The sequence below is a fragment of the Copidosoma floridanum genome, unplaced genomic scaffold (genome assembly GCF_036245765.1).
Source record: "Copidosoma floridanum isolate Cflo_tuat_1 unplaced genomic scaffold, Cflo_Japanese_pri ptg000030l, whole genome shotgun sequence".
NCBI classification, from domain to species: domain Eukaryota; kingdom Metazoa; phylum Arthropoda; class Insecta; order Hymenoptera; family Encyrtidae; genus Copidosoma; species Copidosoma floridanum.
The window spans coordinates 18,207,196-18,233,591 of NW_028321907.1; the positions used below are offsets into that span (position 1 = coordinate 18,207,196).

At 41.8% G+C, this 26,396-nt stretch overlaps 2 protein-coding genes across 2 annotated transcripts; one reads left to right on the plus strand and one right to left on the minus strand.

Annotated features, from left to right (window-relative positions):
• On the plus strand, positions 1-2,650 carry LOC106639531 (uncharacterized). The gene is made up of 4 exons (XM_089596160.1): positions 1-690; positions 1,534-1,730; positions 1,803-1,869; positions 1,945-2,650. The coding sequence occupies exons 1-4, from the start codon at positions 502-504 to the stop codon at positions 2,173-2,175; spliced, it is 684 nt and encodes a 227-aa protein (XP_089452286.1). The 5' UTR covers positions 1-501; the 3' UTR covers positions 2,176-2,650.
• Exn (Ephexin) lies at positions 2,629-26,063 on the minus strand. The gene is made up of 14 exons (XM_089596159.1): positions 25,407-26,063; positions 21,971-22,588; positions 18,696-19,337; positions 14,152-14,591; positions 13,901-14,085; positions 6,796-7,127; positions 5,579-5,897; positions 4,876-4,991; positions 4,701-4,803; positions 4,165-4,624; positions 3,797-3,958; positions 3,522-3,716; positions 3,140-3,456; positions 2,629-3,060 (listed from the first exon to the last, which is right to left on the minus strand). Exons 1-14 carry the CDS (start codon positions 25,578-25,580, stop codon positions 2,915-2,917), a joined length of 4,209 nt encoding a protein of 1,402 aa, XP_089452285.1. The 5' UTR covers positions 25,581-26,063; the 3' UTR covers positions 2,629-2,914.
• Between the last annotated feature and the right edge of the window lie 333 nt (positions 26,064-26,396).

Sequence of the window (26,396 nt, forward strand, 5' to 3'; positions counted from 1 at the left end):
GGCGCAACAATTGGGCCCCGTTAAGTGGCATCCCTTTAAATTTGCGTATACTTACCTACGTGTTTGTAAGCCAGTGGTCGCGAGAGTTGATCAAGACAAAAAAAAAAAAAAACGGTGAGTGCAGTCGAGCGCGATTTTCGTGATTCAACGTGTCGTCTTGGAAAAGTTAGGTTATGCTCCGAATCACTCGGCTGCGATTAGTAGGAGGAGGAGGAAGTGGTGGTGGAGGCAGGATCCGCCAGCCATCATCGGCCAAACTCTCGGCTAACAGGTGATAAGAAAGTAAAAAAAGAAGTACAGAAGAGACGAAACGAAACACGCTTGCTGTTTTTACTGGTACCTAACTGTAAGCTGTACGTTGGAAAATATAAGTATTTAGATCCACGTCACGACAGCCGCGTAGACAGTGACTATTAAAGTCAGAGCTGCAAAGTGGGTCGGGAAAAAAAAAAATTTTTGGTCGCGCAGAGAAAGTAGTGCGGCGCCTAGCGGGGCTACGGAATGTCGTTCGTGCTGGGCCTGCTCCTGGCGGTGAGCTTGATGCTCGTCAGCCCGGCGCTGTCCAACCAGCCCTGGTATGAGACGATGCCGGCCGTCGTGATGGATTACAAGGTGCACATCGACCCGGGCAAGGAAGACTGCTACTTCCAGTACGTCCAGCCTGGCGCTACCTTCTACGTCAGCTTTCAGGTGAGAGAAACTCCTCGCTCTTGTACTTGACACCTTTCAATCTGTGCACGTATATCTTTTATCTCCATATTCTTCTCAATGACGGCCTAATGAGATTTCGAGACGTTCCCGAGTATACTTAGCTTACTTGCTTTTTCTTCGGGGGCTTCTTTGCCACACCTGCTTCTTTGTCCTTGTTCCCCTTTTTTTATTTACCTATGCTTATTCAGCAATGCCAAACGTTATTGTATTCTCACAAGAGTTCTCCTTCCATTTGGAACAAGTTTTTCCTCAAGCTCACAAACAGCAAGAAAAAAACCTCTCAGAAGGGCAAATAGCACCATCCATATGGTGGAAAATGATGTACAACATATATTGCGGTACCTTATAAATACTGTATGTGTATATAGGCACAATATGTAATACACATTTAGTATACATGTAGCGTAGGCTGCGTGAAAGTTTATGTATATCACCGGTCTGTGGTGTCGCAATCTGGCAATGAAGATTCAGAACGCACACCAAGGAGAGATATGTTCTTTTCTTTTATTTTTGCGATCTCTCGATTTTTGGAGATTTATAGCGAGCACGGGTTGAATTTGGCCACCTCCTCTGTTCATCGAATGAAAATTTAATTTTTTGCTGATTTATCGCACGGCTATGGCTTTGAATATTCATCGCGTGTGGTGGTGCATTACCTATTTTACTTAAAACAATGAATGCTGGTTTGAAGATTTTTTCTCTCTTTTTTTGTGACAATAGGTCAGTTGAGCTACATATTGGAGCATAATAAGTGCACTTTGAGATAAGGTAAAGATGACGAAGGAACCAGGAAACTGTACAAATGAATCTTTTTTTTCTCAGGTATTGAAAGGTGGCGATGGAAAAGCTGGTTTTGCAGTGAGAAACCCCGCTGGTGAATTGGTGCATCCATATCAGTGGCAAACCAGCTCTGATTACCAAGATCAATCCCAAAACGGTGGGTACTATGGTATTTGCGTTGACAACCAGTTTTCAAGATTTTCCGGGAAACGCGTCAACTTGTACATTACCGTTATCAAGTGAGTGTCGTTGCTTTATTGTTGAAACCCGTTATTATGCAATTTTATTTTACCGTGTGGCTTGATTTGCAGGTATGACCAGTGGGAACAGTATGCAAAAGAAATTAATGACATGGAACTATCAGTTGTGAATGTCACAGTACGTTTTTACTTTTATTGTAAAAAATCATGTTTTTTTCGAGTCTAAGCGAGTACATCAATTTTGTTGTTTTAGAATATACTTGGTAGTGTGGAGAAGAATATCCACGAAGTACTTCAGATTCAGCACTTTGGTAGAAGCAAAGAGGATCGTGATTACAATTTACTGCTTGACAATAACTCGTACGTACAAAGGTGGTCTCTTCTTCAGATAGTGGTGATTCTTGCGACAACGGTGTTGCAAGTTTTCTTTGTAAGAAGATTGTTTGAGGTGAAGTCGTCCGGTTACGCGAAAATGCGAATTTAAACGTTACATGTTTTTCGCAACTCTAAAGCGAATTTTACAAAAAGAAAAAGTTTGTGATAAACGTACATCACGGCGCCTGTTGTTAAACGCCGTGACTCCTATAAGACTTTTTATACTATACTTGAGTGAGATTGACTTTTATAGCACCGTCTTATCGGTGTGTATTTCTTAATATTTTTATACAGTTTTTTCTTAACGTTTGTAAACTCACTTTACGAAATGCATTTATACACTCTGTACACTTTTTATTTCTTTTCAAATGGGAAAGTCTTACTCTAGTTGTCTTTTCTAAGTAATTGATGGATGGTGATCTATACCTATATGAGTGTGGTTTTTATAAAGTTGCATATAATGTTTACTGTTTGTACAAAAAAGTGACCATAATTATATTTATAGAGAGGAAAAGGAAAGGAAATAATTGAAAAAAAAAACTAAAACAACAGAGATTTTATTGACTGTAAATGTATTTATATTGAAAAATTACAAATAAATTTTCATGTACATTTGTTACAAAAAGCTTACATGCGTACGTATATAAATGTATGTATAAGTGTACAATATTTACAAAACACTCGTATCGTTTAAAATCACACGAGCAAAGTCTTAAAAAAAACAAAAAAAAAAAAAAAAACATTAACGATAATTATGACGAGTAGGCTCATATGTATAAACATACAAAAGTTACTGGCCCTGTAAGTACAATACTTTCTTTGTTCTCAGAGAGTTTCCATGAACGCTTTCAAACACGTATATTCCTCATCCTCGCGTGCTTCGAAGGTATCTCCTTCGTAAAGTTACCGGGGAACCAGCCCTGCTGTCCGTCCAGCAATTTTTCCCCAAACAGCCACCCGTCTTCCATTTTTCTGAGCACTTTGATCGCATCGCCTAAAAGCACCAAAAAAAAAAAGTCACAATATCCGCAAATTCTTGGCCTTGTACATACATGGTCAATGATTTATCGTACCTGGTTGGAGTGCCAGCTCGTCGGGTTGTCTGGGAAAGTACGAGTGCTCAGCAACGACCCGCGTAAATTTAATGGGCGCGTAAAGGGCTTCAGCCTCGGCAACGGTTTTGGGCGGGGAAACAGCGTCGAGCCAGCGCTCCCTCTCCGTGTTGTTGGCGCACGCCAGGACGTACTCGACTCTTTGACCGGCGTGGTTGTCCAGCAGCGTCAGCAATAACGCGTGTTTACCCGCAAACGGTGAATTGTCCGGGACGCTCTCCAGCACCACCTGATCGCGCTTGCACGTGTCCACGACGCTGTACGTATCCTCGTTCGAGCTGATGTTTGACAATTTATCAATTAGTTGTAAGTATATCAGAGTTCACGCGTCATCGCCGCTTACTTTGGCTTGAGTTTCGTGACTAGAAGGTAATCCGTGAGCAAGACCAAGTGGAGCGGTGTCTTGTGAGCCTTCCTGCCAAAAGTGAGTTTGGTCTCCTTGTCGTGTTTCGACAGCAGTTGCACGACCATACCGCTGCGGATGAGCTCCCTGTCAGTCAGATCCACGGGCTGCACTTTGGCCGGGTACTCGAGTTTTCTGAAAAATACCAAGTTCCCCGTTGCACTGAAACACGTTTCTCCAATGCAAGAAGGAGAAAAAAAAAAATGGGTCCACACCTCACGAGAGCGTCCATCTCGTTGCGGCGCTCGACCCGCCTGGCCCCCTCGTTGCACTTGACGACAATGTTCTGAAAGGCCTTGAGCGCAGCCTCCCAGCTGGACCGCTCGCTGTGGTCGGGCGGCAAACTCGCGAGCACGGCTTCGGCCAGCAGAGGCAGCCTTTAGTTTGACACGGGAAAATGTAATAATTCGTTGAGTTTCAAACGGGAAAAAAATCATGCCTATAAAGTTACCCTAGTTTTGTGTACTCGTGACTCGTATTCTGAGTGAAAAAAATACACAAAACAATCACCTGCAATATACGGATGAAGTGTTTTCTTTTTTGTTTACCGATCGCTCGGAAGCGTCGACAGTGAGAGACTTACCTGGTGATCCTCTGCATGGGCAGCAGCAAAAACGAGTCGAGCCTCTGGCCGTAGCATACGGGCCGCGCCTGTATCCTCGCGAGAGCCTCGAGGCAAGGCTTGCGCGTCTGGAGCTCCTTGAGCCGGGCGTCGAAGTTGACCTGGTTCGAGCAGTAGTCCACGTAAACTCCGGCGCAGCGCTCGGCGTGGCCGACCACCAGCTCGCACAGCCGGCCGAGCATGACGTCCCGGTCCCACGCGAACTCCATCTCGGCGAGAAAGTGCTCCGAGGCGACGAGCACCCCCGGGACGTTGTCGAACAGGCAGCTCTCCTCCTCCGGCCCGAGGACTTGCCGCAGATCACGGTCCTCGGCGAACTCCTTCTGCAGGACCCGCAACGATATCAAATACGACGCCTCCGACGTCAGGATCTCGAACTTGGCCTCCTGGAGCTTGAGCTCTGCCTTCGACAGCCTATTGCCTGTGGAAATTCCGTATAGATACATGTGTTAAGTACCTACAATGCAACGATCGGTCGCAAGCACGAGGCGACTTACGCAGCAGGGCGCTGTTTTTGACGCGCGGCGTCTCCTGCCAGAGAGTCCGGTGGCCGGGTTTGGCCAGATCCGTGGTCGCCGAGGTCGGTGCCAGCTCCTCTACCTGTCGAACGAGACACATCACGTCATTGTCGAGCTCACGTGTGGAGGGAAAGAAAAGGAAAAAAATCCTCACCGTCTCGTAGCCGTCGTTATCCGAGGATGCAACTTCGTAGGGCTCGGGCACGGCTTTGAGGGTAGACTCGATGTAGAACTGGTAGAGCGGCTCCTCGGCGAGGACGCTGTAGTGGTCTACCAAACAAAAGTCAACTGATGTTATATACATAGAGAGAGAGAGAGTAAGCTTATTTATTATTATTATCATTATTCCACGAGTTATTTAGAGGGATGGGGCATAAATCAGTTAACGATCAATGATGGGAAGAGGAAGCAAATATACCTTCGAGAGAAGGAGGACGCGCGTTTGTCGTGCAGTATAGGGCAGCTTAATTGGTGCCGGGAAAGCTGGAACAAGAGCACTCGGCAGTTTTCTTCTGCGTGCAGGTACACAGGCTCAGCGCACTCTCGGAGCCTCGATAAAGACTCAGCCAAGTCCTTCCTTTTAACGACCTTTGCCGTCATTTTTAATGACCCCGAGAGCGCGCTGACTATACGTACATTGGTTTTTCCCTTTTTTTTTTGGCTCGCGATCCGTGTTTGATCATAGTGGATGCCCGACCACCGCGGCCCACCCCGTGGAGCAAATCCTAGTTTCGAGTGGTTATTAGGGACTGCTCGTTAATTGCCAAGATTATACCGGTGAAAGCGCCCGTTGGCGAGAAATAATGAACCCCATATATACACGTGATTTGTACGTTGTGCGATGTGTGTGTAATTACCCACGGCAACTTGGTCGTCGGCGGCGTCGTCGCGTGGCGGCGGTGATTGAGGCTGGGCTTCGTTGGGGAGCCCGGCCTCCCGGTACGGGTCGTTCGAGTAGTAGACGGGCTCCTCCTCGGCGGACGGCCGCTCGTCGCCGAGGACGTCGGGCGCCGATGCCGATTTGTCGAGGTAGAAGGTCGACGAGCTCGTCAGGGCTTGGCTCTTTTTAAACGGCTTCTTGAAGCTAAAGTACTTCCTCAGCTCCACGTTGTTGTTGTTGTTGTTGATGTGGTTGTTATTCAGACTGATGGATTGTAGCTCGTTCACACCGGGCTGCTGTTTTTAAGACACGGACACATGTGTTTACAGGTGTTTCGTTTTCGTGTTTGGGGGTATGTACAAGGCTTGAAAACCAACGCATCAGATAGGAAGGTAAACACCACAGCTCGTCGCGCATAGCATATTTTTTACATAACAAGGGCGGAAAAGACTCGTTCCTGATCAACTCTGGTCACTCGTGCGGGAAATCGTCCCGCACGAGTTGCGTACGAGATTTTTCGCGACAAGTGTGAGGAAAATAGGTATAAAATATATAAGCATGAATTTTGAAAACCAGCGTGTGTAGCAAAAACTTTTCTGGTGTGCGGTGAAACATTTGCCGCACACAATGCGGAAAAACCAATTTCCCACTCTAAGAACAGTACGGAAAACGCCCACTTTCCACACACTATGGTTAAAACATAGTATAGATTATGCGCGTAATGTACTCTATTTTTCACCAATCGTGCGCCAAGAGAAGGAATGTTCGTGCCGGCGTGGTATGGTGAAAAAAAATTTATTGACCCTGCGTGACAGCCAATGTGATTTGATTGAGTTATTTGGTGCTGAATCGTACCCCCCTTACTTCACCGTGAAACCCAGTTTACCCCCTTTTACAACAAAAATAATCCTCTTGTTTTTTTTATTTGTTTTTTCTTTTCTCTCAGATGACGATACGACATGTACAATAAAACAATACACCACCTGTTTTTTCTCAAAAAAATTAGTTTCGACATCGCCGTGCGCGAAAATAATGCACATACATATTTATTTAAAAACGTACAAAGGTGTCCCTGAGGGGAAAAAAAAATAGATAAAATCACAAGGCCGATTTTCTAAAGGCAGGAGTCCTCTTTAACTTTCTTCCTTTTTCCTCATTGCTCCTTAAGCAATAGTCAAGATAAGCGTCAATTACTGTTTTGTCCGACAACTCGTGCAGTGGCTGGTGGTTCGACGCGGCGACCTGGTCGCGCTTTCGCATGCGACCGAGGCTCTTTGTTATGCTCCAAGTGCGCCTGAGCATTTTGATGGGCCGGCCGAGGGTGTTGCCGAGACTCGGCTCGTGGACCGGCGGGGGTGGCACCTCGCGGTCGGGCGCCTCCAGGTGGCCAGTACCGTTTTGGTCATACTGATGGGCGATCGGTACCGAGGACCGGCTCGGGAAATCGGATTCCGAGTCGGTGCTGAAATTGTCCGGCTCGAAGGTCTCCACCAGCACCTCCTCGTAGTTGCTGTCGTCCGACGAGTCTGTAAGATTAAACATACATTTTTTCAAATCTACAGTACATAATTAATATATATATTGGTTGGAGAGTCGAGGGAATCGTGGACCGATCGCCGCGGGTCATCTTCGTTAATTACCGTCCTCGTCGAAAGCGACAATATTTAATTTTACCCGCGGCAATGTATTATACGGTATAACAGGTGTGCACGGCCATTAGACTTGATGAGAAGTGCGCGTTTCGTTCTTATGTACGTATTGTGTACGCGAAAAACAATAAATTTGTCAACGAGTAGATTCAAATGTTATTAATTGGGAAACATTAAGAGAGAGTGGGAGGGGAAGCTCGCATGCGACAAGTATACGTACATACAATGGAACAATCCGTCTTTGTTTTTTTCTTTTCTTTTAATGTCAATGCGAAATCTCGAGATCATCTCAGATCCACAAATCGGGGAGGAGCGTGAAATTTATCGATAAAGGAAGAATTTCCGGGCTTATTGGGTCATTAGCTTTGTTTTTTCTTTTTCTTTTTGAAACTCATAACATAATTTTTTTACTTTTCCCCGCAAAGTAATAATGCCTATATACTTCTTAAATCGCTCTGCCAACCCCACTCCATAAATTTGGAATAGTGATAAGTATGCAACTTTTTCAAAATACTGCTTATACACTGTAAGATAGTGAATATGCACTATTTAAACAATGAAATAGTCGATTTCGCTCTTTCAAAGTTGTATATTTATAACTTAATTGAATTAGTGAATATTTACTACGAAATAGTGGATTTTACTGCGTAACTGTGATTATTCGCTATTTCTACCAAGTTAACGTGTCACTATTTAAATTAGTTGGCAAGTTTATTGTTGATATATACTACCACTCGAAATAATGTGTCTGGGATGTACAATTTCCGTCATTCGAGTGGAGATCGTTAGCTGGATTACCGATAAATATTTAGAGTTAAAATTTATATCAACGGGGCGTAAACAAACGATCCTAATTTATCACTACACCACCAGTGAAAATGTTTACTTACGCAAATAGTGAAATTTTCGCCATTTAAAATTTAGAAAGCATGGACAGCCCAATAAATGAACAAAAACCCTAAAGTGAAACCTGCACAATGATTGCTTGTACCTCAACAGGTTCAACAGATAAAACCAAAAATGAAATAAAAAAATAACCGAGGAATGTGCACCTTCGACGTAGAGCGACGTCTCCTGCACGTCGACCTCCTCATCGAGGAGTACGACGCGCAGTTGCACGAGTCCCCTGGTCTCCCCATGGTCGTCCCCCGGCTGCTGTTGCTGCTGGCTCTTGGCGGCCTCGTCGATCGACCCGAGGAGCAGAACCGAGCCCGCGCCCAGGCTCACTGACACTTTTCACACGCATCATCATATTATTATTATAACGCTTTTTTTTTTTTTTTTTTCATCACTCCCGCGCACCCACGCGCGTCAAGGTCGCACGGGCTCTTGCCGAATCGGGGAGAGAGCGCCGAAACCGAGGTGAACGCGAAAGGAGGAGCGAGTGAACCGGTTGTCGTTGTTGGCCAACATCGCGGCCACACCGCCGCTCTGCCCGAATGTACGTGCACACTCGATGGGATTTTTTTTTCTTTTCTTTCTTTATTACGTGTACCTGTATACGTGTTGTCTTCTCCGTGAGGACCAACCAATTCTTTATTCGCGCCCGAGCGAGAGTTTTGTCCGCCAGTCGCTGGTGTTCGTGTATTAATAATGTACGTTATACATATCGGCAAGACATATACCGATGGGGAGTTATTGTGACTCGTCCGATGGGAGAAACTTTTCTTTTTCTCTCCGATGCCGCGTTCAACGCGCGGAGTGGACCCGTCGTTAATTATATATATATATGCATACTACTAGTATAATCCAAAGTAAAACAAACAAAAAAAGAATTTAAAGCTCGGTTTTTTTGTTCCCCCTTGTACGATTTTCAACTCATTTTCCAAGACGCGAGTATTGTTAATTGCAAGGCGTTTTCCACCCGAAGAAAAGAACAAAACTATACGGTACCTACACAGAATTGAGCGAACACAATGGTAAAACAGCAAACGCATACAGATATATATATATATATATATATATATATATATATATATATATACACATAGATGCGAGCACCGATTACCTAACAGCCCCATCATCTGTCTGGTGTGTACTACGTATAGTGTACAACGTTGTGCGTGTACGTAACAGTACCGACAAGGTGAAAGAAAAAAAAAAAAAGAAGAAGAAGAAAACTATACGTTTGTATGTTGTGTGTACACTCGGTTATAGCCACAATACACGTTATACCGATCTAGCGATCTGATGCCAATACTTGTAGGGCGCAGCAACAATTAAATCGGCGTGAGTGTCGCGATCCCTTGGCTCTACACGGTAAAGGGTATAAAGAACAAAGTGACATCGACAACAACAACTGGTTCACAGCATCCGATATCTACACGTATACGTTTATCACGTATATGTATTTCAGCGCTCTCCCACGCAATAAACACTCCGCACGATATCCCCAATTGTACTATCATCGTGAAAGCCGATCGAAAATATATGATCGGTACACCGGTGACCACTGATCACCACAATATGGATATAAAATACACTAGCCAACGGCAATCAAACCTTGGGTGTTGGGTCGCCGCGAGGGCGTCTTCAAGTTCTGCCTCATTCCCGACTCATGGCTATACCGTAGCCGCTGCTCCCGGAGCGTGGTTGACCGCTCGATCGGTTTTCACCCTCGCAATCGGCGCGGATACGTACATATATATATATAGTCAGCCGAGTACATTCGAACGAGATAAGAGAGAGAGAGAGGAAAAAAGGAAGGAAAAAAAGTATCCACGGTGCGCGGCTGAGGTGCGCGCGTTGTCGCGTCTCGGCCGTGACTGAGGACGCGGTGCACCACGTCGCGCCGCGCGCTTTCACCTCGCCATGTATACACATACTTACACCCTATATATACCTATGTATTAGTACGTATAAAATACAAAATATATATACCACAGTTAACGTAGTATACGTATATCGTGTGCGTGTTTTATACGCGATAATTCTCTCTCGGCCACACACTCGTGCTCGCTCATGGAAGATATCACTCTGTATTGTTTTTTTCCAATTTATATTTTAATTGGAACGCGGGATCCTTGAATAATATGTACTCATACGGGTATTATTAAAGATGGCAGTTGTTTTATCGGCTCCGAGATGAGATTTTTCTATTACATGGATGTACAGGTATATACATATATATATATATACCGTGCACGAGTGGTGCGCGTATATACGGGTGAGCCGCTTGAAAAATCGGAGCGGAACAAAAGTTATGACCGTATCGCGAAAGTGTGCGCAATATAATGTTATGCATTCCGTGTGTATATGTATATGTATATTACCACGAAAATATATACGTTTCATCGAAGCGCGAATCGCAGGAGTAGCTTGTGTCTTTATCAGGCGTGAAAATCGATGGGGAGAGCAGATCGGTAGCGAAAGCCGTTTAATCGCGAGAAACCGTACGCCTTTCGGTGGTGTCGGTTGACGACGCGAGCTATACATGCCAATGTATACGCGTATATATGTATGGCAGCGTGATGTATTCTCCTCCTCCATCCTCATTTTTTTTTCTCTTGGCAATTTATTGCCGTGCTGCTTTGTTGTACACGTATGGGTAATGTATATGTGCAGATCGCAAGGCCGTCTCATTGTGTCGTCTCTGCGCTTCGCCGTTAATATTATTATTATACCTTGTGTTCTTGGGCGTGCGATACTCCCGAAATCGGCAAAGTTGTTTTTTTGTTTTTTACTTTTATTTTCTTACGCAGCTCAAATAGACGTGTTTTACGTTGAAGCGATTCGATGTTGATTGGCTGTGCGTTGCGTAACAACGTATACGTATATGCGAAATCGGTATGTCGAGAGCGTGTGGTATGTTAAAACTTAGAAGTCGAGTAATTAAATTTTAATTTTTGTAATGAGCACGGAGATATTTTATTCAATATAATTGACCCGAAAGATTCGATCCTGTAAGGAGCAAGGGAGCTCATTAAGACGGGCTTTTCCACGGATCGTGTACGGAAAATACACGAATAATAACCGTATGATAAGCAACTTGGGAGGAAACTCCGGGATCGGTTAGATGCTCTCGATTTTTAAATTTCGACGCTCGCATACTGGTAGAAACCTGTTTTCGATTTCGTAATAATATCGTGTTGTCGTATGGTTGTAAGGAGCCCGTGCAACGCAACAGTTTAGCTATTGCCGATCTCCCAACTATATAATAATCCGATGTAGGACATCAAATTGAGAAAATTATAATTCAAACATAAACAAAAGTATAAAAGTTTTCAAATAACCGTTTCGAGCTCACGGGAATTCGGTAAAAGGGTATAGGCGCACACTTGAATAACCAATTTTTCAGAAACACCGTGTACGTCGCGGTGAGAGAAAGTCACGGCACATCATCATAGTGATACGAAAGTGACTCGGTGTTGTATGGGAAAAAAAAACACGAAAGACGAGATATTCAGGAATCCGTATTACCGATTTTCTCCTTTTATTTGGCGCGTGGAAAAAGTACGCATACCCTTGCTTGCTCGAAAGTTCCACAAACACCCGCCGCGTATCTTTTTTTTTTTTTTTTTTCTCGATTGGATCAAGGCGTTTTTATTTATTTTTGTTCCACCCCGAAAATCCAAATACTCCACACCGTTGGCGACCGCAGCAGTTCCGTGTTCACGCGTTACATGACTCGCTCGCCGTTTCAACCGACGCGCTCTCGGTATTCCGTTAGCGCGCGATCCTCCAAGGAGAAACGAAAAAATCAGAAAATTAACATCTTCCCCGCGTAACGCGGCCATGAATAACTTCCAAGTTTTCCAATGCTCACGGGCGCTCTTTCTCTGTCTTCTTCATTTAGTCCGAGGAGAAAAAAAAAAAAAAAAAAAAACACCTCCAGCCTGGATAGGTTGGCAAAACCATGTAACAGTCGATCCGTCGAGGCAGGATTGTACAGATCTGGAGAGCGCACCCACACGCATTACACAGCGCGGCCATTGGCATTCGCTCGGTCTGACTGCTTCTCTTCTTCTTCTCGATCTCGGCTCAAAGTCAAGGCCGCGGATCTGCGCGTGTCTGCCCTGCGTGACACCGTATACTTGTATACCTACGATCGTATAATTGCAACCTCACCCGCGTAAACTCCATCGGTATATGTATATACGTATGTTATATTGTTTTATCCATATGGAATAAAGCGGGAGAAAGAAAGTACGAGTGATTAACATGTAACGCGGGTGTACAATAATATTGCAAGGTAAAAATGTTAATCAAAAGCTTTTGTCTCCTCGGGCATGAATCAACTGCGCAACGTATATCGCGCGCGTCTGGCTTTTATTGTATATTATAACTCTTGCTGTATATATATATACATATATATGCAGTGCACCAGTCAAGCGCGCCACTTATTTTCCTTTCTTCTCGATGTGTAACGCAATGCAAACATCTAATGTGTATGTGTACGGGTAACAACGAGCGGCTTCATTTCTGCAAAACTTTGCGTCTTGCATTTAAGGCACGACCAATTCACGGTTTTAACTGTAGGATTTTAGTTAGAGATCACATTTTTTTACTAAATGTTAAATGAATAATATTACGTATTACAAATCAAATTGTCCGTCATTTCGAAACGCTTTTTTTTTGTATCTTGATTTAGAATGACACTGAAGACTTGAATGTCAAATACAAATAAGTCTATTTTAAGTAAGTAAATATAATACAAATACAAGTAAGATCTATAAGTTTTATATTAAATATTTGGTCAGCGAATGACCGAGCGAATGACACGTGAAAAAGTTATACGCTGTACTTACAATGATTTCTTTCGTACGGTTTCTTTGTTTAGTGTGTGGATGTTGAAAACAGTTATATACTTTAAAACAAGTTTTTTAGCCGTTTTGAATTGATTTTTACTATTTATAGTACTAAGACGACACGGTATGGAGAAAAACCAACTACACAAACAAGTTTGATTTTAATGAGCTCTACAACTTTGGTATTGAACACTTTGTTGTAGAATTCAAATTTTTTCTATTAATGTGAAAAAAACGTTTTTTTTTTTTACTGTTTTCACTTTTATTTTGCATTGCATTAGAGTATCTGTAGGAGTAAAATCATGCGTAAAACAAAAAAGTTATATTTTATTGTGATCTGCAACTTTGTCTTGGAACACAAACGTGTAAAATGTATGTGTTAAAACTGTTTTTTTTTTTTATATTCTTAGAGTGATATTATAATAAAAATGGTAAAAAAATTATCCTCTCTAATGGAAACCATTCAAACGCAATAAATCAGCTTCTCCATTGAAGTTGCCAACAAAATTTGAGCCCATTTGGATAAGTTACTTGAGTTGGTCGAAAAACTTGATGTAAACTTGTAAAACACACTATACTTAGTTTGAAATTTGTTTAGTATGAAAAAAAGATGATATTTCTACTGTTTCCTCCGACAAAAATCCAATGAGGCACTCCAATACATTGGCCGTGCCTTAGAACGAAGGTAAAAGCGCGCGCCTTATTTCTTGCCGTCTCGTGTCTCACTTTGCTCGAGAGTGAAGGACAAAAGACACAGGGGGACTGATTTTTCTTTGTCGTCCCCTGTCTCTCGTGGCTCAAAACCCCACCCTCCGACCCTCAACCATCATGGGTTTGTCCTAGGAGACACCGTAAAAGGTGCGTCCGTCAAAAAGGTCCTCGGTACAGAATATCGTCACTTACCGGAAACGGCTCCAGGGTTCTTCGGCCTCGCTCGGCCCTTGCTGCAAGCGCTCGACCTGGTGGAGCCCTTCCGCGACGCCCGGGACCGCTGGCGGCGCACCTTGCGCGACCTGCCCCGATTCGGGCCCAACTTTTTCCTCGCGCTCGGGCCCCCGTGGCTGCAGGCGATGCTCCTCATTTTCACCCTGTAAACACCAGGCAACGTCAAATGCTGTTTTTTTTTTTTTTATTGTCACTTCAAGCCCACCTACCCGGCGTCGTCGTACATGACCAGGTCCCCGAGGTCCTCCCACTCGGACTCCTTGTCGTAGCCCCCGGACTTTGCGACGCCCGAGCTCGCGTACAGGCTGTTGATCCTCTCGTGGCGCTCCGCGAAGGTCTTGGCCACTCGCGCCGGCGGCAGGTTCACGTCATCGTACGCTTCCTTGGGCTCTGGCGGTACCGATTTCGACTCCACCACCTCGTAGTCCGACTCCTCCGATGGCTTTGTGCTCATTGTCCCTGGCTCGGCGAGTTCCTCGTAATTCGCGTAAGCCGATGGTCCTATGACGTCGTACACCGAGTCGTCCTCGTTCGTCGCCTCGGGAGCGAGGGGAGTCGCACGATCGGCTGGCACCGCGTCGTCGTACTCGCCGATTTCCGGTGTGGTTGGGTCTTCTTTTGCTTGGACCTCCGGCACCGTGCAGTACATCTGGTTACAGTCGAGGATCATCAATTCTACATGTATAAAGGGTATGGGGGGTTTCGTTTTTGTCCCTCATTTTTAAATAAAACAATTTTTTTTTTTCCAAGCACACGTTTTTTGCTCGCGACTTCGTGTACCATGAGAAAAAATTAATGTAAAATGAGCTCGGTTTCAAGGGTTGCAAGGGGGCACTTCTATCACCTAGAATTTATAATATACGCTTTACATTTATATTTATATTCTTCTATTTATTATATTTTCTTGTAATAAAAAATCCGTCGAATAGACAATTCAAGGGTACCAATTTTTTTTGTATACATATATTTCATTTTATTTCATAAAAAAATTCCTATTTGAAACAGGAAAATTCAAACTTGAACGCCGCGTGTGGGGAATGTGCGTCTAGTACGGTAAGAAAATGCTAGAGCGCGTTCACTAAAACAAGGAAAAACCTGCTACTCAAAAGGAAACAACGCAGGCATAAAAGGCGCCAGCGCGCAACAGAAAAGAGTCCTTGTTCCGAAAACCTGGGACGCGAAAAATCCGCTGTTCACCCAGACCTGGAACTCTCCCGTGCACCGATACATCACCGCGACGAGCGCAAGGTGAGAGAAAGAAACCAACTACGAAGGCCGAGAGCTGAAAAGTAAGTTCGCACACCACCTACAGGTAACACTTCCACTAACCGGTTCCTACTTGGGCATCTTGGACTTTCGGTGCTCGACCGCTTTAAGCGTGGAGACGACGCATCGCCAAGTAGTCAAGGCTCTAGGGTTAGCGACCACGTTCTTAAGTGAAGTTTCTGGGCCGACGACTTGAGCAGTGCTGAAGACACCCAAGGGCCCCAAGAACGACCTAACTCTACGTGACTTTGTAGGATATGAAGTTCCCTAGCACTTACCGCCCGTGGTTGTACTTTGTACTCAAAATTCGTTCTAGTCTACCCAATGTGTTTAAGTGGAAATATTAAGGAGGGAACATTCAAATTTGAATTGTCGCTTGTGTAAAAATTTCTGTTAAATGAATGCGGATAAACTCTAAGTAAATTCGAAATTATCGATTATTGGCCAGATGCATGTCATGCAGCGCCACCCTTGGTGTCAAAATCATGCAACCGCGGATACCCACATTACACGTCAACAACATACACCGATGTACACTTTTATTAATAATTAATTAACTAGCAAAAAATTAGTGTATTTATTCATCTGATAATGGATGTTATAATAAAAACAGGCTCTAGGAATATCACACACTCGATTTGTTTTAACTCTGAAGCCTTAAAAAAAGGTAAACAGTTGGTTGAAAGTAGTCATGTGTGCGATGTTACAGAATTTCATAGTAATAAAGTTAGCAATTTGACAAGTGCCGTCGTAATAAGGCAGACCTCGATCGGTAACTTCAGCTCCCTACAAAGTTAACCTGCAAGTACGTTTTATTTAGATTATTTTGAAAATTGTCTAAGTTGCAATGCACATGAATATTACTTTTATTTACATTTGGATAATCATTGAAATTTATGTAATTTTACTCTATTTGTCTTTGCCCTACTGTTACACTGAACGACACAGCACTTTCTTACACCCACATTTCATAAACGTTTAAATAATAGAAATCACAATGATCACGTCTGATTTCGCGTAATTATCTTTCTTTTTGCCGTCTGTTTCTGAGAGTGTGCTCTGGATCGAAAACTAACGAGGCTTCATTAATATATTGTTACATTCAAACATTTTACAACCGTTCTTGGCACCACATAGTTCATTTTTTTACATTTGTGTAACTGCAATTTTATAATGTTGATACCATTTATGCATACGTGATGATAACATCTGTAAATTTGATGAGATACTGTTATTCTTTCCTTAATTAAGCAAAAATGACAGTAATTTGGTACCCCAGGTTTCCTGTTTTTGCCACTACGCACGCTGGCGTCGACTCATCTATCCCCTCCCATCACTTGCACCTGGCCAATATCATATATTTTCTTTTTGCATTATTAACTTAAAGAATCGCGATTACTTAAAAATAACTAATACATGAAGAAATTAAAGATACGATTTCCTTAGAATTATATGATTTGATAAATATAAGATAATTAAAAATTAAAAAAAATTGATTGTGCTTATTTAAATAAACCTTCCCCTCCACGTATGATTGTGAGTTTCCTTTTTAGAGTTTAAGAATAAAAACTAGAATAATAGCTGTTGAGATATTTATAAAATTGTTTTATATAAACTGAGAATATTGTCTGTACCCAAAAAAGGGCAGAAATAAATTTAAAAAGATAAAGACATTAACTTAAGGGAATATTCAGGGAACGATAAAAATCAATAAAGCAATAATTAAAAAAAATTTCTGTATATCGCACAGGAATTAATTGATTATTCAACAGATAAATTTTTAAACTTGATAAAAATTATTTTAAATATTTTATATAATCGGCAATCCGAGCTACTTCGCTCTTTTACACAGGGCAACGAACCCGCCCTCCGACATATAAACACTAACATTGTTTATGTGTTGGTTCCTAATATTAGAGTTTCCTCGGTACAGATAATATTCTTAGCCGATTGTTACCACCACCAATTAACCAGGGTTATAATATACTCCAAGAAAGGGAAGTCGTAGGGTGTGCCTCGAAAAATTTTTTTTATTAATATCGGGGAGACAGAAACGAAATTTTTTTTACATTACAATTGTTATTATTTAACAATCAAACATGAAACAAAGATTTTTTTTTTCTTTTCAAATTAAAAGTTATAAGATGTTTAGCGAAAAACTGCAGGTTTTTGGGAGTTTCAATAATCAAAAGTGCAAATGTCTATTGTCGTCTAACAAAAATAAACCGCAATATCTTGTTGATAAAAAAAACAAAAGAAAAATAATCAATGCATTATAATAAAAATGTTGATGACACGCAACTCTCTACAAAAGTTCTTCGTACGATTTTTTATTCGGAATTTGACACCATTATATTTTCACTTTTTACGACTTTGTAAGAAAAATTTTGTTTTTCCCCGAATAAAGCCCCGTGTAAAACTCCGTCGCTATTCATAACAGGATTTTGAAACCATTTTCTTAGCATAGTTGAGTCTTTCTCGCCCTCCATATATACGTTTATTTCGTTGATCTTCTAGGGCAAATGAAAACACTTAGTTTAAGCGGCGTGTCGACCTGTTCAGGCTTTATCAACAATGATAAATTATTACAATGACTAATATAAACAACAGATACATATAATGTAGAACTGACAAATAAATTACCTTAATTTAAACCGTGAAAGACAATTTATTTAACGTATCGAGCAAATAGCTCACACGCAAGTCAAACTGGCAAAGGCCCCAACACCGCAATGTACCCCGCTTTTATAACAAACACACACACACACACAAACATATACAAGTTTCGCAGTGCGATGACCCGAGCCCTCAGTTCACATATCACATTATCAGTATACAATTCTAAGAACGTACATAGTCCTTAGAAACGTACAGAATTAAAGAAACTTCGATTAGTGCGACTTAAATTATAAATATCTTCTTTCTTATTTATATTATGAATGTTGGAGGTAATATGTAACATTTCAGAGATCAAACGTTTACTGTAATTCGGCTCTTTGTCTAATATTTTTATACTGTCCCACTCAAAATTATGGTTATTAGAAATTTGGTGTAAAGTAACTACCGTTAAGAATCGTTAAGTAACTGCATCAAGAATCCCGTGTGTTGATATTATATATTTAACTAAGTTTCTATTTGAAAATACATATTTTACCTTTAATAAAAAGTTTTATCGACAGATATTTGGTTTCATTTGCCCCAGAAGATCAACGAAATAAACGTGTATACATTTTCTTAGCATATGAGTGCTTCACATATCCAAGTTTATTATAAAAAATCTAAAATAAAATATTGAGATATTTTTTAAAGTACTTGGACGTTTTTTCCCAAACTATTTTTTCTTGTCAATTGCAATGCATTGGTCATTGACCAATAAACCCGCAAAACAAAGGACGACCGTTCCAATGACATATAGTTTTAAATAAACTTTACAACTTGCCCTCGGAAAATGTAATTTATTTTTTTAAATATAAATTAAAACACTTACATCTTTGCCGTCAGGAGGGCCAACGTTATCGTAGCAATCATCGTCCAAAAGGTCTTCCCTGCCTCTGGGACTACTCGCGGAGTTGTCCTTAACTTTGGCCATTTTACCCCAAAGAAAACTGCTATTGACACCAGTCGAGGTTTTCTGGTCTTCCTCCTCCTTTTCGTCCCGAAGCGCAATCTCCGCGTACACGTTGTCCTCAACGTCTTCACTATTGTCCTTTCGCGTGATCGGATTGAGTTTAGTCTCGTTGAGAACCAAACCATTTTTCAACGACACCACGTGAACGAAATTACAGGGCTCCGAGATCGTCAGGTTCTTTATCGAGGAGTCGAGAGATTTGGACGATACACTTTTGGACTTGAGTTTCTGAGCTTTGCGAACATGCTTCTGATACTTTTTTTTCAATGTCAGTTTAGAATTTTTCACGCTATCGCCGCTGCTCTCGTTTTCGGGGGTCAACCGCAGGTTTGCTTTCGACGCCACTTCCGTTTTGGATTTTCGCTTTTCTGCATTTGCCGACGCCACGAGGGAACTCGTTTGGACGGACTCGCAGGATGTCGCGCTGCTCACCGAGTGTTGGTCACTTTTTGGCTTATCGCTGCTCACCGATTTGGGCTTTGGCAGTGCCGTCAGTTCCAACTGAAAGATTTGATTTGTTATTTATTCAAGTAAAAAAATTTTTTATATTAAACATGATTAATTTCAATGGCACCACTTTGTAGGTACCGTAGACGTTGGTTTCCACAAAAACTCGTATATCAAATTGGTTTTGTTTGACGTAATTACATCAATCGGTATTTTATCGTCATGACAGTGGATTTTTTTTTTCTACCTCGGGCATTTTTGAGAGGCTGCATGGTGTGCCCTCGATTGGAAAAACAGGATTGGCCACATAAGCGCCATCGCATCGCGGGTAACATATCTCGGGTCGCAAACTAGCCTCGGAGATAATGGCACTTATCCAACGAAAACTATGATGATGATGTTTTTTAAAAAAAAACAGTCTTATCAATACATAAAAATGTACAAAAGTTCAAGGGAACACCCAAAAGCCGATGATAATATATACTTTAACGTATACTAAGTAGACAGATTACTTTAATAGACTTTTAATAGAATGCATCGAAACGACGAGCTATCGGTATACGATTTGGTAATTACATCGAACGCATACGTCACATTTTCTCATTCATATTAATATCTTTTTAATTTTCCTCGAGATAGTAATTGATATTCGTTACATCCACAAAACTTGCCCGCTTCTTGAGTTGTAGATAACAAATATCTGTTTTTTTTGATGATTTAAAGTGTACATGTATCAATATACAGGTATTTGAATAACAAAACGTAAACATCCTGGTTCAACGTATACACAAATTGGCGCAAAACTAAACGCTTTATGGATCAGCATGAAAACTGTACAGTGTGTAAGTGATGCATCTCAAACATCCCTGTAACTATTACTGCACGTATAATGAGAACCTGAGTTGGCTATGTACAAAAGATTATCTCGGATATTAGCTTGCACACACATTTATTTGACATATTGTCTTTAGTAATATCTAATTCTGGTAATTAAGAAAAAAAAAAAAAAAAAAAAAGTGTTGCTATGAAGTTTACAAAATTACATAGGTATGTACAATACGAAATATTGTATTATGTTCGGCAATTTCGGCATGCACATACATCAGGTAATGATTATGAAAGACATACAATTACAACTAAATTAATGTATTTCAGATTGTACGTAGTACTCGGTATCTCTTGATGGATTATATCTGGCTATTATAGATAAGCGTGTTTTAATCTTCACAAGCCTTGGGGCAATTTGGACATAAAATAATGCAATAGTATATAATCAATACATTGTAGTCTATTGATTCGTCGTAAGATTACAAAATATATATGGTATTCAGAATACGTTATGGAAAAATAAAGTTGCAACATGTCCCGAAAATACAGGAAAGTCGAAAAATTACGAGGCACGAAAATCACATGGTAAAAACAAACAGTAAAGCCGTATGTGTACAAGTCTGCATTCTCATTGTCCCATAAATATAGTCAAGTGAGAGGCAATTCGATGCAAAGTTATAATGTTACGGCGTGCTGTTTGCGGATCTGTTTATACTTTTGCCGTATTCCATGCAACGCGTAAGAAATTATCTTGCGATTTGTTTTATTCACTTGCAGAGGAGAAAAAAAAGATAGATAAAGAAAGAGCCTTTTATAAGAGTTGGAGCGAGTGGTAAATGGTGTATAATGGAGGCTGTAATTAGCTAGCCAACAGGTATTTCTCAAGGCACTCAATATACGTTAATCAATAAGTGCAGATACACTTTCATTGATAGATAAATCTACATAGATTTGTATGCTGTTGCTATTATATATTAAGATAAGTAGTTAGTACATGAGAAAATTTTCCTCTCATTCCCATCAGTATACATACTCATACTTTCATTGGTTTGTGGAATGCTTTTTATTTGTTGTCGACATATAAGTAGTAGGGCTCGTCTCCTTCATTTCTAAACATATGACATCGGATGAACAAAAAGTTTACGTAAGCAGCAGCAGGGCAGGATATTTTTGCCATTAAGAATCAATAGAGGATTTTACTCGGAACTTTATTGGTTTTACTTTATTTTTCTTTATCGATGCCGAACACGATTTAACGTAAATATCAATACAAATCTTTTTTGCAATACTGTGCGGAAAATAGATATTTACCGCACTATTTTTAGTTTTAGTATCTCGTGCTACGCACTCGTATGCTCAACTAGGTAGCACTCATTCCCGCCAACCCCAGCCACTCGTGCGAGTCAATCACGACTCATGCGGGAAATCGTCTTTTCCGCACTTGTTACGTAAATAACTATTTCGTCTCTCGGGCGCAGTGCTTTGCACCCTCGATACAAAAAACGCCGTTTTCACCTCGGGAACAAACATACAACAACTGCGCTCTTCGGGAGCACAAGTTTTACTTTCTGCCGTAGATAAGAAATATACCATTTCCTACTTTGGGCATTTTCTTCAACATTTGGACGTTTAGTGTGCCCTCGGTAGGAAAAATAGGGTTCGCACCTGGTGCACATCCAACCAGGGCAATCACAAGGAGTCCCTCAGGCCTGGTGCTTGCTCTGGCGATATGCACCACCAGATACGGAAATTACCATTAGTAAACTCATTTTGGGGCCTCATCACGAACTCCTATATATATTAAGTTTTTCCAGCAATGTTGGCTGGAGAAACAACTATTTGAAGAAAAAAATACTCACCACTACTTCATCCGGCGATCCAATATCATCGTAACAATCATCGTCCACGTCATCCAAAAGGTCTTCCCTGCCTCTGGGACTACTCGCGGAGTTGTCCTTAACTTTGGCCATTTTACCCCAAAGAAAACTACTGTTGACACCAGTCGAGGTTTTTTGGTCCTCATTCTCTTTTTCGTCCCGAAGCGCAATCTCCGCGTACACGTTGTCCTCAAAATCCGAGTACTTGTCTTTCTGAGGGAGTGGGTTTAATTTGTCTTCGTGCAGCTTTGGAATGTTTTTCACGTACGATTCCACGTGAACGAAATTACAGGGCTCCGAGATCGTCAGGTTCTTTATCGAGGAGTCGAGAGACTTGGACGATACGCTTTTGGAGGTGAGCTTGCAAGCTTTGGAGCCGTCTTTTTGGTACTTTTTTTTCAATGTTAGTTTAGAATTTTTCACGCTTTCGCCGCTGCTCTCGTTTTCGGGGGTCAACCGCAGGTTTGCTATCGACGCCACTTCCATTTTGGATTTTCGCTTTTCTGCGCTTGTAGACGCCACAAGGGAACTCGTTTGGACGGACTCGCAGGATGTCGCGCTGCTTGCCGATTTGGGCTTTGGCAGTGCCATCAGTTCCAACTGAAAATTGACATTCGCACCAATTCAATTATCCATTCAAATTAAAAAATCTTCCAAATCCGAAGTAAAGGTGATTTTTGAAGTGTTCAGTAACCCCACCAAATAATGTACATAACTTTTTAGTAAAAATGCGTTAATCTATGAATAAAGTTAGACGTACTGATTTGTTATTTTTATCGCACCTCATTGGGCGCAAATAAGCTGTTGTCTCGATTGCCATCACCTTCAATTTCATTCAAAACTCGAAAAAAGTGCTCTATGGCCATTGCTTGTGACAATACGTGTGCACGCAAGATCGGTGGGGATTATCACCGGGGACAAGAAAAATATTTAAATCGTTTGAACGTGACATTGTTGCGATAACCATCGTCAGCGTCATAACTAAAAGTCGCCGAGTTTGAAATTGTCGATAAAAAGTTATAGCTTATTTTGACGGTTATTCTGTAAATTGTATAAAAATGAAGTTAGCCTGAAATCGTTAACGATAGTTCAACGGCCAGATAATTACTTAAAAGTAATAAAAAAAAAAAAAAAAAAAAAAAAAGAAGCATCTATCAATTACTGCATTGTGGTTTTTTGTTTTGTTGATTTGATGGTCCAGACTTTGCGACTACATTTACAGATTGCACCAACGAAATCATTCGGCGCGCGAATATTGTAGAAGTACTTAGTATCCGAAAAACTAAAGAGAATGTCTGCTCGTAGCTTCCCAATAAATTAATCGCACCTGACTGCGGAATCACTCACCCACACTCAAATGTATCGGAGTGCGAGTTTTCTTGTCATTGATGTTCATGGGGTCGTCGGCATACCTAGTGCGTAAGCACACGTACAACAAATGATTGAGCAACGATGGCAAAGGAGCAGCATCTCACGCACAGAGGCTGGAGTCATTCCCTTCTCCCGGTAGAGTCGTATGTAGGTGTCCGCGCGCGGAGAGCGTGTGTATCGATTTTCGAGCCAATATCCGAAGCCTCGAGGAGGAGAGGACGAAATTCACGCGCAGTGAATCATACGGAATTAATAACGTGACGCGAGCGCTTTTTCGAAGAACGCGGGGAAAAGAGGCCCACGGTGATCGTAATATAATGCCTTACGTAACCGTGCAACGTATACACAATATAAATGGTTGATCAATTTTTGGGAGTGACCGATGATGGTTCGTTTTCAATAAAATAGCGAAGAAAAACACGCGACTGAGAAAAAGGACCCAAAGTTTGTTTCACACTCGGTGATACCGCATTGGAGTAAAAAGTTCCATTATTTATGATGAAAAAAGTCAAGATGCGTAAATCGAGTATCAGAGTCCTGGAAAATCACTGGTAGGAAGCAAGTTGCTTTTGTTGACAGGAGAAACTGTATACAAAAATTGAAATGCAGCCTAGTTGTTTTTTTTTTTTTTTTTTTTTTTTTTTTTTTGTACAAGTAAAAGTCAGCGGTCAACTAGATGGCTGTAGAAAATAAACCGAGGAAACGTATATATGCGATAGAAAACTGGGGCTTTTCCTTTAAATTTCAACTGTTGAACAACGACTAAATGTTCATTATTCCAGAGATATGGAGTATCAAAAAATCGTTGAATGTTTTTATTGCATAGCCTTTTCGTGAAAATAACGGTCCGGTTAATGGCTGTATCGTTATAGTTGTGCTTAACGTTTTTCAAGTTACTATTGCAACAGCTCTTGTTGATATTTTGAGAATTTCTTGAAAAACACGGAAATTTAACGTCAAAAAGAGTTCAAGGAAGACGAAGCAACAAACACAACAACACGCTTTGATAATAACAATAGTAATTTTCGTCACTCAAGTATTGCATTTCCAACGTGCTTACAATATTCGTGATGTTTGGTTTTAATTGATTTTGTGTTTTTACCTCAAAGTTACTCTGAAATAACCTGTGGTAATAGTGTCGAGCTACATCAACGGAGGAATCTTGGCCAAAACAAAACCAACTACCAGCTGATACTCGGCAGAAAAAAGAAAAAAAAAAAATTAACAAGATGTGCACTGAGAAATGCTGATTACAAATACTTTCTCTGATGCACAGAGCGCATACTCCAATTATTTACACCAGCCTGTAAAAACTCGAAGCAATGACTTCCGCGCGCGTTTCTCGGCAAAATTCAAGTATTTCGTAACCGATTTCGCAACGGTTTAGTGTCGCGAAACACGGCAACTCCGTGAAACAAACAAAACAGCATCAATAATAATAACGATGATAATGAAGAAAAAAAAGACCCCAAATGATACACCCATCGCGGATCGTTATCTTATCTGAAAATTACCAAATGCATATATATGTAAGGGTACGGTATAGTGTCATATTCATGTGGGCTTCCGCAAATGGCACTAATAAATATCCAGGATTGACCCGTACAGTTAGCGCGGAATTCGAAAATCTTTGAGCAAGCAAGAAAAGCTTGCCGTGTGTATAAGGAGATTACGTCGGTCCTCCTCGTGGGTATATAATTTACGGCAGCTTATCGCGCGTCAACGACTTAACGCGTATATAATGTGATGTAGGTAAGCGATAGTGGTATCTAAGTGCGCTGCAACGATAAACACGTCGGTGATTATCGATTTGACGTATTTTCGAGTTTCGCGATAAAAAAAAAAACCACGGCGCAACGAGCATCCCAACGATCGGCGCGCAACGAGGAATGCACCCATCGGCAGTATAAACTGTTTGTCGCGAAAAAAAGAATTTCGCGTCGCTCGCCAACAAAGAGTTTATATGACAATGAACTCCCGCGCGTGTAACACAGAGAGAGAGAGAGAGAGACAAGGAAAGACACAGTGTAGTAGTGACATCTCGAACCTTGATCGGTGCAACTCGGGGCATTGAGAGCCGGTGCAGCCTCGGGCCGTCCAGCGCGTGGACGAGCTTATCATTGCCGGTCGCGTTATCTGCGCCACCCGAGACCGGAGACTGCTGCGGTTTGGCGCAGCTGTACAGAAAACTCCGGTTGACCAAACCCGTGGAGGGGCCCATGCTTTCGCTCACTTATTCACCAATCGCACAGCCTAGTATCCTCGATCATCCTCCGGCACTTTTTGTCGAAATACACGCGCACGCACCTTTTTTTTTTTTTTTTTACTTCATCGATGCACACGGGTTTTATTTATCTTCTGTCATAACGCATCTCGCCGCGCACACGCGTGCCCCTGCCAATATATAATCGTTTGTTATCGCTCTTGCTCTTCGTTAAATTACGCGCACAAATATCGGCTTGATGCAACAACGTCTGAAACCCAACACTGTAACCCCGGAGGTAAAAAAAAAAAACAAAAAAAAAAAAAACTCGAGATTCTCGCGGAACGTGCCGATCGTCACGTGCGTATGTTGTGGAGCAACGAGCGAGGCTAGCGTTAATCGATTCGGTGTCAATGAAGAAACGCGGGCGTCGATGATGCAACGCGAGCGACGGGTGCGGAGCGCAGAGAGTCAGCGTTCGCGTCGTCGCGGAGAGACTGTCGACTGGTCGAGGCCGAGAGGAGAGTGAGAGCTCGACTACACCTCTCGATAACAGATTTCTTTCCAGTTCAACAGCGCCGGAGCGCCATCGCCGTCGTGGCGTGTGTGCGTTGCCGATTCTTTTGCTCTGGCTGTGTATGTGTGTGTGTATATATATAGTCGCGCCGATAAGTCAAACTCGTGTATATATATATACGTGTGGGTGTGAAGAGGACAGAGAAAGACTATTTAAATACATATATGTTTGTACATGAGCGACCAATCGGCCGTGGTCTGAGGAACACCTGATACCATTGCAAGTCGCTCTGTACAATAGAAGACGGCGCGGGTGGG

Excerpts from the sequence above, each read along its gene's own strand:
- LOC106639531 (XM_089596160.1), top strand. The coding sequence starts at position 502 with ATGTCGTTCGTGCTGGGCCTGCTCCTGGCGGTGAGCTTGATGCTCGTC. Across the intron at positions 691-1,533 it reads CCTTCTACGTCAGCTTTCAG|GTATTGAAAGGTGGCGATGG; the intron begins GTGAGAGAAACT and ends TTTTTTTCTCAG. Across the intron at positions 1,870-1,944 it reads TATCAGTTGTGAATGTCACA|AATATACTTGGTAGTGTGGA; the intron begins GTACGTTTTTAC and ends TTGTTGTTTTAG.
- Exn (XM_089596159.1), bottom strand. The coding sequence starts at position 25,580 with ATGGGCCCCTCCACGGGTTTGGTCAACCGGAGTTTTCTGTACAGCTGC. Across the intron at positions 7,128-13,900 it reads GAACCCTGGAGCCGTTTCCG|ACTCGTCGGACGACAGCAAC; the intron begins GTAAGTGACGAT and ends TTAATCTTACAG. Across the intron at positions 4,625-4,700 it reads CAAAAACAGCGCCCTGCTGC|GCAATAGGCTGTCGAAGGCA; the intron begins GTAAGTCGCCTC and ends GAATTTCCACAG.